At 35.6% G+C, this 15,575-nt stretch overlaps 1 protein-coding gene across 1 annotated transcript in view; it reads right to left on the bottom strand.

Moving 5' to 3' along the window:
* The window catches only part of AFF2 (AF4/FMR2 family member 2), a 572,513-nt gene that overhangs the window by 540,154 nt on the left and 16,784 nt on the right, over window positions 1-15,575 (bottom strand). The window contains exon 2 of the mRNA XM_045820496.1: window positions 7,531-7,615. Coding sequence (XP_045676452.1) covers window positions 7,531-7,615 — 85 coding nt within the window. The remainder of the gene's footprint in view (window positions 1-7,530; window positions 7,616-15,575) is intronic.

Raw genomic sequence — 15,575 nt, 5'->3', positions numbered from 1 at the left:
ATATGATTTTAAAGATTAAGGGAAATTATGCTAAATATATGCTAAGAGAGGTCTGTCAGGAATGGGGGATTTTGGAAATCAATATACATATATCAATTTAGTTTTCTTACCCTCAAGAACATGTTATACTGTATTACATATAAACTTGGTGCTGAAGTAGTGATTAAACAATTAACATTTCATATAATCCTCCACAGAATGAATGTTCCATTTTCAGAAATATATTTGAAAGACATATTTAATAGAGATGGGTAGAGATTACTTTTATTCTCTAAAGGCCCTGAATTTATCCAACTTAATGGCAGCAATTACTTTTCAGCTAAGGCAAAGATAAACCCTCTGTCTCCTCTTCACGCAAGTTGGACAATGAACAATTTGGGCAGCAACCAAAACCAGTCTCTCTATTCAATCCCTAAACTCAGACAAAGATATTTCATTGAGCTGAGGGCCCCATAAGAATTTAATGCGAGGCGTTGTTGTACTGGTCCCTCAAACTGTTTACTTCTAGGGTTAAAGATTGCCTGAAGAACACTAATACCTTGCTAGCTTCAAGGATCTTACACAACAAAGAGAAAAAACACTTCATTCCCATTTTAAATGCCTTCATTTTACATTGTCTCATTCATTGAGTTAGGACATGCTTCCTTCCATCAAAGAAAATTCTATAGCCTATGAACTTTTCCTTATTGCCATAACTACCAGGATGTTCAAAGTTAAATTTATTGAACTTTTATTGAAACTTCACTTGTATTTCATTTAAAATTAATTGAACTTTCATTAAAACAGAGTTCTGTGGGATCAAAACCATGTCCCATGATGTCACAAAGACCACCACAATACCTCAAAGCCCTGAGAAGTAATTTTCTGTCTCTAGGCCAGCCACATCAGGAGTCACATTCCTGGTCCTGTTCAGCAGTAAATAAAAGGAACAGGCTCATCTTTACTTCAATGGAGGAAACGTTGGTTGTGTTTTATTGTCTCTTCATTTATGTCTACAGTTATAAAGATCTGGAATTGTGTTACATGCTTAGGTATCTTTTCCATCTCTAGGTTTTAACATATGCTTGAAATTAGGAGAAGTAATAAATTAGTCAATGTATAAAACTCTGTCTATATGAATAAAATTGGAGGAAAATTGAAAGCTTTCTAAATAAGTCTAGAAAATCTACCTCCTATTACATAAACAGTTATGATTTCTTTTCCTGCACAAAAGTATAAAGTTTTCAAAATAAGAGACCACCTTTTATTTGTTCTTCTATTTTTAAGACTTAGCAATATGTCTAGTGCATATAGACACTCAATAAATTGTTGCTGAAATAAACAGGATCAAATTATAATTCATACATTGTCTATATCAAAATAATGTATTTTGGGTAAAAGCTACATAAATAGAAAAGCAAAAGAGGAGCTAAGTTGGCTACTGTGATTGAACATGAAATTGAATTGCGAGCTTCTTTGTAGCTAAGGCAATAAGGAAAAGCTCATAGCTTATAGAATAATTTTTGTCAGAAGGAGAGAAGCTTACCTTAATTCATTAAATAAAACAAATGATTGCCAGGTACTAAAATATGAAAAGAAATTCCTCTCATTGGATTAAATTCAGCCACAACATTTTTGAACAGTAAAATAGTCTTTAGTACCACTTTTACAGAAAATGCAAAGATGACCTCATGTGGCTTTTCCTTCCAATGACTAAAAAGAAAGATCATTGTATGAAATAAAGAACAGACAGTAACCAAAGGGGAGTGAGGAGGGAGATAATGGGGGGAAAGGGGGAAGGGTTATTAAGGAACATATGTAAATGACTCATGGACAAAGTCAAAGGGGGGAAGGATAGCGGGTGAGATGTGGGGGTGGGTAGGGTGTGGGAAAGTGGTGGTGGGGAAATGGAGACAACTTTTTTCAAACAGCTATAAAAAGAACAAATGAAAAATGAAAAAATAAAACACTGTGCCCCCCAAAATAAAAAATAAAATCCAACTCAGAGAAGGCAAGTCTGCACGTGGAGTTACGAGACTAGACTAATATCTCCAACTGTGAGGCTTTCCTGTGCACTAATGGTATAAGAATGGAGCTGGGGCAACCTGAAGGAATGGAGGGATGTCAGCTCCCTTAGACTAACTTCCTTAGAGAGGAATTGTCTCAGAGAGAATTGTAACCAGAAAGACAGTTCAAGATTGAATTCTTTGGCAACACTTTCTGTGTTGCTGATTGAAGGAAGATCCATATGATTTGTATAACAGACATGCTGTGGCTACAAGTAGGAATTACTGTGGTCATTTTTAAGACATATACTGGTAAGCTGAAAACACTCATGAGACAGAGATAGACATGGAGGGCACACAGACACATAGCCTCAGAAGTCCATCATTATCAATCTCCAATAATTAATAGTACAGTCCACATGGACAGAGTGAAGTCTCTGCCTCTCCATCATTGGAGGTGGGTAACTGACAACCACTTTTTAAATTTCTCATGATGCTTATATGCTATTCACTGGATAGAAAACTCAGCGAGGCCTGAAATACGTTTATGTACACCTACACAATGTACTTTCATTATACACAATAGCAATTTGTTTTTCACCCTACAGAGTTTTAGCAATCCTATTAAGAACAAGATATTCTGGGCAGTATTGATTCAACATTATAAAACTGGAAACAAATGAAATCTGGTCAATTTAATAATTATAGGTTTCTTTCAATTTGGCCAATTCTTTACTTCCCATTCTAGTTAATTGGTTGATTCTTTAAAGGTAACCTCTCCAGCCATTACTTTCTGGGTAACCACAATTTCTCCATTATCAAGGAAATGCATTTTCCAAGTATTTTCAGGAATGAATTACATGTCTGGTTTGTGGCTCATGACTAACAGCACTCCTTCATTTAAGCTTTTTGCCTCTCATTACTTTAGGAAATGCAAAGTTGCCTCAGTTTGCTTCTAATGTTATCTACCAATCAGTAGTATAATTTCATTGCAGAACTAATGTGCTAGAAGGTAATTGTACCATAGTATTTCTTTTTAATAAAGATAACTAAATAACTTAAGTTTTGAGGTTCATTTCTTCCTTTTATTTCATTTTAGCTAATGTATGTGATTTAGTAATACATTTTTTTCTAATTCTAATATTTTTCAATTAATGTCTCTAAGCAGTAAATAGCTATTTCTTTAATGATAATAACTTGAATTTGTCCAGTACTTTATAGATTTCAGGGCATAGTTTCCCAGGTTGTTTGCCTTGATCTTTACAACCATGAGAGTCAGTGAAGCAGCTGTATTCTCAATCTGGCTTCTAATTGTTCCAATACAAATGGCCTAAGATAATCCACTTAACTTCTCTGTGCCCCAGTCCTTGTTTTCTTATTCTTATTGAGCTGTGAAGAGCTATAAATGTTAGTTGTTATTGTTATCAGGTTTTATTCACTTCAGAGGAGAGGAAACTATAGGTCAGAGAAATGAAGTCACATAGGAGGTAAGCTTCTTCTAACTTCCTTTCAGAGTATATGAACAGCTTCCTGTTACAGATACAGAATCTAACAGAACTGGGTCTATTTACCACTTATATGGATATATAAGGTTCAGAGAAGCTACTCACCTCTCTTAGTCTCAAATTCCTCATGGAAAACATGGGGAAGATGCCTACTCCAGTTGTTTAAAAAACTAAACACACACATATATAAAGCCCCAGCACAGTACCTGGCAAACAGTGCACACTTGGTATATTCTAGTTTCTTATCTCTCTCAATATTTTCATACTAATCTAGACATGTCAAACTTTTCAATCACTTTTAAAGACATCCCTCTCCACAGCATAGCACAAACTAACTCAAATTTGAAAGACATAAGCAACAAAAGCAGCCACACACAGAGATTACCTACCTATCAAATCTAGGTGTGGTTGATATTCTTACCATTCTGGGAGTGGTATAGATGAGGCAAAGAAAGGAAAGAGATCAGCCAAGAATATGAGAAATCACTGTTTCTTCTTTCTGCCTAGAAGGGGCAGTCAGTCCTAGGGACTGATGTTCATTGGCTAGTTTATTATCACTGACACTGTTGGACAAGTGATCAAGCAATGTTTTAGGGTTTATGGTGGCAAAAAGTTTCCTGAAAGTCCTGGTCCATCACCAGGGATTTTAATTTTTTTTTTAATTTGATAAGCATTCCCACTCAAAAAGAGATGTGGTATGCCTTCATCTCTACCAGTAGCTCATGGGCTAGCTCTAGAATTCCCATTGCCAATAACATATCAAGCTACTCCAGGGATGTCCACACCAGTCAAGTTATGGGGAGTTTTTGGAGGTTCACATCAGTTTTAGTATCCTAATATGGGGAAAAGGACAGACCTATGCTCCAGTGATCACCTAGAGAACTCTGAACATGGACATAGTGTAAAATGGCAGCTAATCATAAAAGTAATGGTGAAAGAAAATTACTAGGTCATCAACTGTTAACATTATTCTTTTCCTTCACAGTCTTTATCAAAAACAGAGGCTCTTCTTCATCAAGAAGCATAAAGGTAATAGGCTGCTAATCACATAATAGGCCTAGCCCTGTACTAGACTAATGTTCCTGTCAGTGTCTCTATCTAATATGCCTTTGACATATCAAGATGGCTTTTTAAAACTTCTAACAATGTTGATAACATATTTTTAATTGCCTTACATCTAAAATAACACTTACATCTAAAAATAAATGTGTATACATATATAAAATAGTCCTTATAAACAAAAGATGATGTTTAACTTAAAGGTATAAGACCACTAATTGAAAAGGACTTGAACTTACAAAAGGGGAATAAACCAAGGATGCTACACCTCATAAGAGTGTTGAATACAGAGTATTGAATTTTAAGGATGCACATTTTGTGTAAAGTTCATTTTTTAACCTATCCAAATATAATTTGTAAAACTTATGTGGTTTTTTTCTTTTCTCAAGAAAGGATGAGGCATCTATCATCCTTTTATCTCTCTTCCATTGCCTGTAAAAAATGTAAGCCACAACTGCTTGTCCTGAACCCAATCTTCCTTCCACTCTCTTGCTTTGTTCTCAATCTAATATTCCATTCCCATCTTTATTCCCATAGCTCACATGTTCTTGATTTTGTGTTTTCTCATCACCTCTGGAATCTTATTTTATTTATCCTCATCTCACCATCTTGTATGTTCTTCACCCTCTCCATCTCCAATGACATCAGTTTCTTCCCATCAATCTTTGAACACATTCAAGTTTCTTTCACTTTAAAAAAGCCTTTCTTCCATATAATTTCTCTGTTTGCATTCTAACTGGATTCTTTAATGTCTCCCTCAATACAAAATCTCTCTGAAAGACCTTTTCTACTTTTACTGCCTCTCTTTCTTTATTTTACTACTTCCTATTTACTCTCCAACCTCTCACAATTTGGCTTCCCACAATGACCACAACCATCAACAAATAAAACAACTCTCCCTAAGGTCAATAATTAATTCTAATTTGCAAAACCCAACAGCCATTTTCCAGTCCTTACCTTTCCTGACTTCTCTAACATATGTAACCAGCAAATCCTTCCTCTATAAATCCCTTATTTGGTTCTATTAAATGATTCTCTCCTAGTTCCCTTCCTACCTCTTTGATCATTTACTCCCTTTTAGTTCCTTTCATGGACTCAGCTTTTACCAGCTATTTTACCCCTAAAATATTTTACTCCCAGAGATTTTTTCTTTGTCCTTACTCAGTAATCTTACTCAGTGATATTCATTCTCACAGCTTCAATTGCCACCTATAAGATAACATCTAGCTCTCTCTCTTGGCAACTCTCATTAGCTCCAGATACACATATCCAATGCCTAGAGGATATGTCTCCTTTAATATCCAACTGGTATCTCAAAACCAACACACTCAAGATATTATTATTTTTCCTACAAGTATTAACCCTGTTGTCCTCCTGAACAACCTATTAGTACCACCATCCTCTCAAGTCAGATGGAAATAATTCCTATATCACTCTCCCCACATCCAGACACTAGGCTCACCATTGCAACTGCCTTACTCTACCTTAAATCCTGTTTGCCATGAACTCCCCTTAGCAAACTATAATAGCTTCTTTATCTGCCTCTAGTTTGCCTTCCCTCCAATCCATTCTCCACATTTTCAACATTATCTTTTATAATTCTAAGTTCTGGTCATGTCCTGACTTGAAAACTCGTAATAATTTCTCTCCATGAAGAGAATCATATCCAAACTCCTTCAAATGGGGTGCCATGTCTTCACTAAACCTTACCCTATCTCTCTAGCAGATGTTGTGCAGTCAGGCACTCACTCATTCATTATGATTTCTGCCACTATACAAGAAATTCCTTGAAGTCAGGAACTATGCCATATTTCCCTTTGTAACTAGTCTAAGACATGACTTGCAAATAATGGGCCTTCAATAAATGCTTGTTAAACTAATCATATGTCTAAATATGCACATTCAAAATTAGTATAAAAATTAAATCAATTGATAGAAAAATCATTTTCAAATAATATCATTACCTACAAATTAAAACTAGTACTTTAAGTGACTTAAGTCTCTTTGTCAGAGGTAAGTAAACTTGGAAGACACTTGAGGGTTTTGATCAAGAGTTGCTTATTTATTCTAATCAAGGCAGTAAGAGTCTAGTTTCACTAGTCATAAATCCAAACAGCATACTCTCTACCTAATAGTAGTATTTGTACCCATGCAATCCTTATTAAGAAGTTTCATTTTCAAGAAGTCACTGTTCTATCAATGGTGCTCTTCTAAAATCAGAACACATAAAAATTCTCTATTTTTGTTTCACCTCTTACATAATTGTTGTTTTATTATAGAAAATTACACTGCTGTGAAATTTCAATAAAAACCAACCAGCTTCCAGCAGTTTGAAAAGATTCTCTCACCAAACTCCACTCCAAATGGAAATTTCAGAGCCAGTTATCGTCAAATCAATACTTAAACATAAAATTATGATAGTTATTGGAGCTACACACTAGTTAGAATACCACTAGAAAATCAGCCTAGCTACACTACCCAGTCTGATTGAAGCAGTCTCCAAAACCATGATTATTAATAAAAAAAATGAACAGATGCTAAAAACCTAAAATGGAAAAGGAATTCAGTAGCCTTGCAATGGATGGCACTCACAGGGAAGACAAATAGACATGTATATTGACATTCCAAAAAGTTTTCAGGGGCTGCCTTGCTGATATTCAAAGTGGGAGAAAGTATCATGAGAGCATTCCTTGCTGTAGAAAGTGTTAGGCAATAAAGAACTCTTTGGAGACAGAAAGTCTCAAAAGTCCCTTTCAAATTTTATTATGCTCACCAAAGAAGATGGCATCTGCCTTTGAAGACTTCCTCATAACCTTGCAATTGCCCCCAAATACAGTACATGTATATAATTCATTTGTAAAATATATTATCCTGAAAATGATTTGAGTGATTTAAATATAGATTAAATGTTGATTAGTGCATTCAAAGATGTAATAAGTAACTATTTTCCAGAAAGATAAATTACATAGATATTCAACTACCTTGTAGGGCTCCCCCAAAAGATCAAAGCCTGAAGAAAAGAGATCATCTTCTTGCTGGACTTCTTGATTTCTCTGCTCCCATTCCCTTATCAATAAGGAGAAAAAGTACAAGTCAAGGCTATCAAATTGATACTGAATTGAGAGCATAATTTTTAGCTAGGGTGACTGAAAGCCTTTTTGGTAAACATTTCACAAAGCATGGAGTCTGACTTGAACAACAAACTTCTGTTAATGAAAAAAAGTTGTAAAAACCTTAAATAAATTTAACACATAAATGTTTTATAAATACGAGTATCTCTGTGAGGCTGACTAATCACATTTCAGGTTTGCCCATTGGAGGATCAGTAGAAAAGCTTTTAGACAATGACTAAGATATATTCTGGGGCTTTGGATATTATAGAACAAAAATGCTTCTTTATTTATTTTTAAAGACTTTATTTATTTATTTTTAGAGAGGGAGGAAGGGAGGAAGAAAGAGAAGGAGAGAAATATCAGTGTAAGAGAGAATCATCAACCAGCTGGCCCCTGCACATACTCTGACCAAACCCACAAGATGGGCAAGTGCCCTGACTGGGAATTGAACTGGTAACCTTTTGTCTTGTGGGATGATGTTCCAAGCAACTGAGTCTCACCAGCTCAGTGAGTACATATATGTTGCACAAATTTGAATTATATGACTTATGTAAAATGCTTAGTAGGTGCTAGATAAATGTTGCTTTTCTTCTTCATGTTAATATTTTCATGTTAAGACTTAATTAGACAATTGGCATATAAATGAACTTAATAGCTAAAGAAAGTACAAGAGTTACACTGATATAAATGTGCAGTTGACAGGTTTAGAATGCAGCTGAAGTCTTAATGCCCATCAGTGGCAGCCTAGTTTGCTTATGAGTACCATGCATTTAATTTACAAAATAGGAGCCCAGGAGTGTGAAATATCAATGGGAACTTATCTAGATATTGATACACATGGAGAGTAAGCTGTCACTATGCTTAATCAAACACCTTTCTCCACAGGAATCCTTGAACTGACAAGTTCAAAGTGACTTTGACAGTCTTATCCTCTGGATAAACAACACTTCATTTCTTGATTTGAAAAATAGTGGCAACACTTATAGGATATTTAAACATACAGTATGCTTTCATAATATGAACAGTGTCAGATACATGAGAGCTCACTGGGTTACTCATGTATATGCTCAACAAATGTTATCATTGTCTGTAAAAACAAAAAAGAACCTCTAGAACTCTACCCAAAGCTGAGGCCCCACATCTGGGTCCTACCTGGTCAAGAAAGATGCCAAGCCCAGATACTGAAAGCCAGTCTACCTATTTTCAGTCTCAAATGATATCCACAGGTATTACATTTGCTAGTATTATCTCTCATTTCCATTCACAAGTTGGGTTCAGAACCTCGAACAGTTGCCATGTATCACAATGTATTTATTAGAGGTTGATGTGGAATCACCCAGGGATAGTAACATCTTCAGTCCAAGAAGTGAGGAGCATGAGATTTGACCTCAGCACCATATATTGAGCATGGGTAACCAAGACCATCATTAATTTGTGAAAATCTAAGGAAGATTGGATGCCAGAGGTTGAGGTGGAGGGAACAAGTTAAAGCAATATTTAGTCATGGTGGGAGGAGGCTTTGTTACAAAAAAGAATGTAAAAATAAGAGCCAAAGTCTCCTGCTTCTGAGAAACGTGAGCAAGATGTCAGTTTCCTACTTATCTGTTCATTTTGTGTACCTAACAGCCCAGAATAAGAGACCCATACCTATAGATCACATTTGATTCTCCCATGAAGAGCACTGAAGTACTTTGGTCTCTTGAATTTGCAAATTACCTCCTTTGAGACATAGATATAATTAAACACTTGAAGGGAAAAAAGGAGAAGAAACAGAAACATGTTTCAACTTATAAGACAACTCATCAAGTGGCCAACAGTCAAGGCGCTTTGCATGCTTTTGACCTGAGGTTGATTTGTTGGAGGCACTTGGCTGCATTTTGCATTAGTTCATTAGCTACCAAAATCCAGATGAAAATCTGAAGAGCAGACTGAGTGTGCATCTGGGTGTTATCTGTTGCAAGAAAACTGCCTATTACATTTTAAAACACATAAAACAAAGAATAGTGAATTCTCATATCTCTGAGGAGAATGATTTAACCTCTAGAAAGTTCTACTGCTCTTGGAAGGCAAAAAATCTGTCCAACTTTTTTCTTTTTCACTCAGCATGGCATTGTATTGAAAGTGTCACAGAGCAAGGTATAACAAAGAATAAACTACATGTGGCTTTCATAGTGTATAGAACATTACTGATTTATGACTGAAACCAAAATTACTAATTTGAAGCACCAGCTAATTAAAATCACAGCTAGGTATTTACCCTCCCATTATATCTATGGCTGTTTATAATTATGATGACATTTTTATCTACGAAATCAAAGTTCTTATGATTCAGGCAGATTGTGTTTGAATCTGTGAGTCCTTCAGAGGCCAAAGGAAAGCACATGTCTATCACCTAATGATCTGATGTACCTTCACACTCCCAAGCTTGTTTTCCAAAGGAACAAAAGACTCCAACAACCCATGAAGAAATGCTCAAGCCAGAAATATGAATTAATCATCATGCTACTTGTCTAAATAATTCTAGTTTATTCACATTGATGAGAACAGGGTGAATTGGTCCTATCAGTGTGAAAACTCATTTTCATATTGGGAAGTTGAGCCAAAAAGCTCAACTCAAGGACTCTCCACTCTTAGCAAGTTAAGATGTTCTTTCAATATGTTTCTCCCAGATATAATGAACTTTGTCACATTGTGGTGATATAAAAATCACTGAACAGTCAAAACTCAATTTATTCCTAATTAACCAAAGATCTTTGGCTTTTCTCTCTCCAGCTTATATTTATGGAATCCCTGCTTCACTGACATATGCCCTAGCTGACAAGAAAAGGACAGAAAGAAGCAAAAATTCAATTTAACTACAGACATACATCAGAGATACTATGGGATTGATTCTAAAGCACAGCAATAAAGTATCTATTAAAAATTATTATATTTTCCCATTACTATTTAATCCCCTTATATCCCACTCCCCGCTGCAGTCACCACACTGTTGTCCATGTCCATGAGTCCTTTTTCCTTTTTGATCAACCCCTCCACCCCATAACTACCCAGTAGCTGTTATCCTGCTCTCCATCTATGAATCTGTCCCCATTTTCCTTGTTCATTAGATTCCACATATGGTATTTGTCTTTCTCTGAGTAGCTTATTTCACTTAGCATAATGTTCTCCAGATCCATCCATACTGTTGCAAAGGGTAAATTTTCTTCTTTTTATGGCTGAGTAGTATTCCATTGTGTAAATGTCTCATAGTTGTTTTATGCACTCATCTACTGAGGGACATTTGGGCTGCTTCCATATCTTCGTGATTGTAAAAAATGCTGCAGTGGACATAGGGATGCTTATGATCTTTTGAATTAGTGTTTTATGTTTCTCCAGTATATTCCCAGAAGTGAGAACACTGGGTAAAAAGACAGATCCATTTTATTTTTTTTTTGAGGTATCTCCTTAGTGCTTTCCACAGTGGTTGCACCAGTCTGCATTCCCGCTAACAGTGGGAAAGGGTTCCCTTTTCTCTGCATCCTCACCAGCACTTGTTGTTTGTTGATTTATTTATGATAACCATTCTGATGGGTGTGAGATGGTATCTCATTGTAGTTTTAATTTGCATCTCTCTGATTATTAGTGATGTTGAGCATCTTCTCATGTTTATTGATCGTCCATATGTCCTCTTTGGAGAAGTGTCTATAAAGTATCTTTATAAAGTGAATTGTAATCTTTTTTTTCTGGTGGAAAGTCTCCTTTCATTTGGAAAAAAACAAATGCAATATCTGTAATGCACAATAAAATGAAGCACAATAAAACAAGGTATGTTCGAACTCTGCTATTTCAATGTAATGCATGATGGTGAGAAGTTTCTCTCTAGAATGGGGCTTTTATATTAGATCTGATTTTACCCACCTGTCTGTCCTTGACCTCCAATAACAGAGAAAATGCTCTTGTTAACACAGAAGGAAACTAAGGCCCTCCTGAAATGAGGGGAGCTGTCCAAAGCCTTCATCAAGGTAATGACAAAAGAAGAAAGGGACCCATGCCTCTTCCATCATCAAATTCAAGTGATTTCTTCCTATCTTCTCCTTTTCTCAGATACTTTCCTCTTCTTTACCTTAAACCTGATCTTGGACACAGGCAACCCCCATTTTCATCATTATAAGTCACAGGTGCATTTAGCGAGGACACATGTAGATTCACTGAGATTGAAAAGGTTCAATTATGCCATCTTCATTACCTCACAGTGGTAGCACCCTCAGACTGACAATGCAGGATAGTCTCTTAAAACAGAGACTGTTGGAACAGGAAGAGAGTTTAGCAACCATCTAGTTCTGAAACATAATTTTATAAATGAGAAAACTAAAATGAGAAAGGTAATGGGCCTCACAGCAGGTATGACAGAACTAGGAGGCAGGATCCTAGGTCTTCCAATTCCCAAACTGTTTCTCTTCCTACTACCCCATTCTTTGTCCTTTCTGCTTCCCAGGTTTCCATCACACTCAAAAATAAATATTTGTTTCATTTACACTCTGTTGGTTAACTTTCCTTAGGATTATATTTTATTAGAGATCACCAGTAGGGAGAAACTTTGGGAATTTAATTTGAATTCCAATATAGAAAACCCATTAGTTTCTTTTCATCAAAATGTACAGACCCTAAAGGGATAGTAAAAATCAACTACTTTTGTGGGGAAAAGCTGAGTGAGAGAGCCTACAAATCAGTTTAAATTTATCTGGTTTGTATATATCATGAAGTTTAATAATCATTGTTTACTTAATTAGGTCATTTTAGAAACTAATTGAAGAAAGATTAAAAAACACTGACATTTTAAAATGACAAGTTTGTTCAAAAATACTGTTAACTAATATAGATTTACTGTAGTAGTGATATACATGAAGGCACATAATTCAATCTCACTGGTTTCTATATCCAACTGGCACTAAAATACCTTCATTTTGGCTATCTTTGTAAAAACATAAAAATGCCTATTTAGTTCATCTGAATTACAAATATAAGCTATAACTCTCTTCATGTGGGTCTACTGAATGAATTTCTGCTTTTTATAAAATGCCTAGATGTTTTTATTTACTAACATTGACCTAATCTTGTAAAACCTTCTAATAGTTAAAAAAAAGAGAAGCTCTGCTACTCAATACCTTCAAAATCACACCCCAGTGATGCATTTATGTTTATCTGCTAATATCTATGAGCACTTAAGTGTGAAGTCCTAAATTGAAAACTATCTTTAAAAAGCTAAAAACAGGTCATAATTATTTTATACATATAAGGAAGACACATGAGAACTTTGGATCTAGAAATGTGAACAAGGCCTTCAAAGAAGTTTCTAAAATCAGAACCTCTAAGTCATATTTAGACAGCAGTAGGATTCACTGAGACATCTATATACAACCACTCTCTTCAGACTACCTAAACTGCCCAAATGATGTTGGAACATCTTTAACAAATACTAAATACTCAATCTGCAAAGATAATTTCATGCATCAAGGAATGGTGAAAACCTACTTCATGGTAACTGAATAAACAAGTTTTGTTGTTTCTAAAGAATTTTGCAGTGTGTCCAGAAATTATGGTATCTAAATTGAGATATGAGCTGGGGCTCTAACTCTTTCACTTATAAGTTGCTTGGTCATTTATAAATCACTTTACCTTTCTAAGCCTCAGTTTCCTTATTTGTAAAATGGGAATAATCTTTCCCTTCCCTCTCCATGCAGTTGGTGTAAACGTTAAATATGATAGTTGATAGGAAGGCTTTTGTAAACTAATTGTTGCTCACAGGCTGCACTTACTGGCAACCAGATCATGCTATACCTTCATCACACAAAGCTTTATTGTACACCAATTTGTGCACTCCTTAACACCACCTAGTAAATTAGCAAGACAGGGATTATTATTTCCATTTAAGGATGGAAAACTGAGGCTTTGAAAAATGTTCCAGCCTATGGGAGCTGCATTCCAACCCAGTGTTCTTTCAAAAAGTGGAGATACTATGACAAGACCTGCCTATGCCGAAGATATTCACATATAGCTTTCACAATTTCTCTTTACTCCAAAAAAATATGACAAAAATGTATTATTACTGAGGTCTAAAGTCATTCTAATAACAGATGAGGGTAAAGGATATTTCATTAGATGTCCGCTGAAGACTTTTCTCTACAGGTTCAAAAGTTATTTTTGAGATAGAGGCACCGATTTGGTCAATAAATGGACTTAATTCACAAATTAATATTGTATGAAATTTAAAATAATAACTTCTTAAATATTTCTAAATATTGCCAGCATTCTGTAATCTGGTTCTCAATTTTGGCTGCACATGGGAATCACCCAAGAAAGAAATTGTAAATCCCCATTCCCTGGGCCACATGCCAACATGGCAGATCAATTGCATTGGAATTTCCAGGGGTGAGTCTCAGACATGCACTATAAAACAACTTTGGTCTTCACACATGATAGAATCATTCACATATAAACCTTTCTATTGGACCCATTTGTGCATACCAAAGTATGATGGACTTAACATGAAGATAAATAAAGAAACCAGGCCCTTTTAGAGAACAGATGTATTCTATTATGCAGAAATCTGCATTACTGGTATATGTTGGAACAAATATCTTGAAAGCAAAAAGTAGTTATTGTGAAAAGAGACATGTCATGCAGAAGAATAACATTAATAACACTGGCATTTACTCTGTTGGTTCTCTGCTCTAACATTGTTCCTGGCATAGAGCAGAGAACCAACAGATTTCTCTTATTTAATCCTCACAAAACCTGTGATAAAGTACTCTCACATCTTATTTTCTCTTATTTAATCCTCACAAAACCTGTGATAAAGTACTCTCATCCTCCCTTTGCAGATGAGGTAACTGAGGTGCATGAGACACAGACAGGTTAACATGCTCAAAGTCACAAAATTAGTAAGTGGTGCAGAAAGAATAACTGCTGAGGCTGCCAGAATCCAGACTTCCTCCTCTGAGCCAGAAAGAAGATTCTGGTAGGTAGAAGAGAAAGCACATCCACATATTTAAGCTCTGCTCACACAACAAACATGGTGATCTCGATCTAAGGATATTTCTAAAATCTGAACTGCCTGCAGAATATCTCAGCTTAGAAGGGATTTTTGGAGCATGGTATAGATCTCAGAAGAGCAAGCACAAGTAGACACTCAAGTGGATATTGATTACCAACAATTATAAGAGTGCATAAAAATTGCATTTTTTAGAGTTCAATTTTAATGAAAGTTCTCCTTTTACATAGAATGAGCATGACTCTGGCAGCTCAAATGTTCCCAGCCTGCAGTGGTAGTCAATATATCAGCAACTTTCTAGAAACCTGTCAAAATGTATTAAAAAAGCAGTCTTTCCAGCGAAATTAAATTCTTTTTTCTTGCACAATATAACTGTTGGCTAAGAGACATGCTCCAATATTCCTCGCTGTTAGAGAGAAGTGTCTGTCTCCCCAAGTGTTACTTCCCTCCTCTCCTAGACAGCTGAGAATGTGTTAGCTATACCTCTGCAACCACCCATATTTATCTCCTTCAACCTTATGTCAAGCATCCCCTCTTTCTGTCATACTGAGTGCTCCACTACAAGAAAACTCCACTGCACGATAAACATCCAAGCATCCCTGAGTTTCTTTTCTACTTTGGCAACATTTTCTTAGGTTTAGTGTCTAATTTCCATTTTTATAAAAATCATTACAAAATAACTCTAGTTTTGACACATTCATTAAAAATGAGACTTTGTTATTACTCCTCCTGGTTCACTGACCCACTGGCAACATAAACCAATAACTTACAAACACCTCACATTCAATGCAGCAAAACAGAGAGAGCTGCAAATAATTTCATTACTCAGAAGCTTTCAAATATACTTCCTGAAGACTAGTACAGTCCTGGAATGGTTACCACA

Source organism: Phyllostomus hastatus, unplaced genomic scaffold (genome assembly GCF_019186645.2).
Source record: "Phyllostomus hastatus isolate PE091 unplaced genomic scaffold, TTU_PhHast_1.1 phas_scaffold_397, whole genome shotgun sequence".
NCBI classification, from domain to species: domain Eukaryota; kingdom Metazoa; phylum Chordata; class Mammalia; order Chiroptera; family Phyllostomidae; genus Phyllostomus; species Phyllostomus hastatus.
Note: the sequence above shows the minus strand (reverse complement) of the source record. Positions and strands in the feature narration are given on the sequence as shown.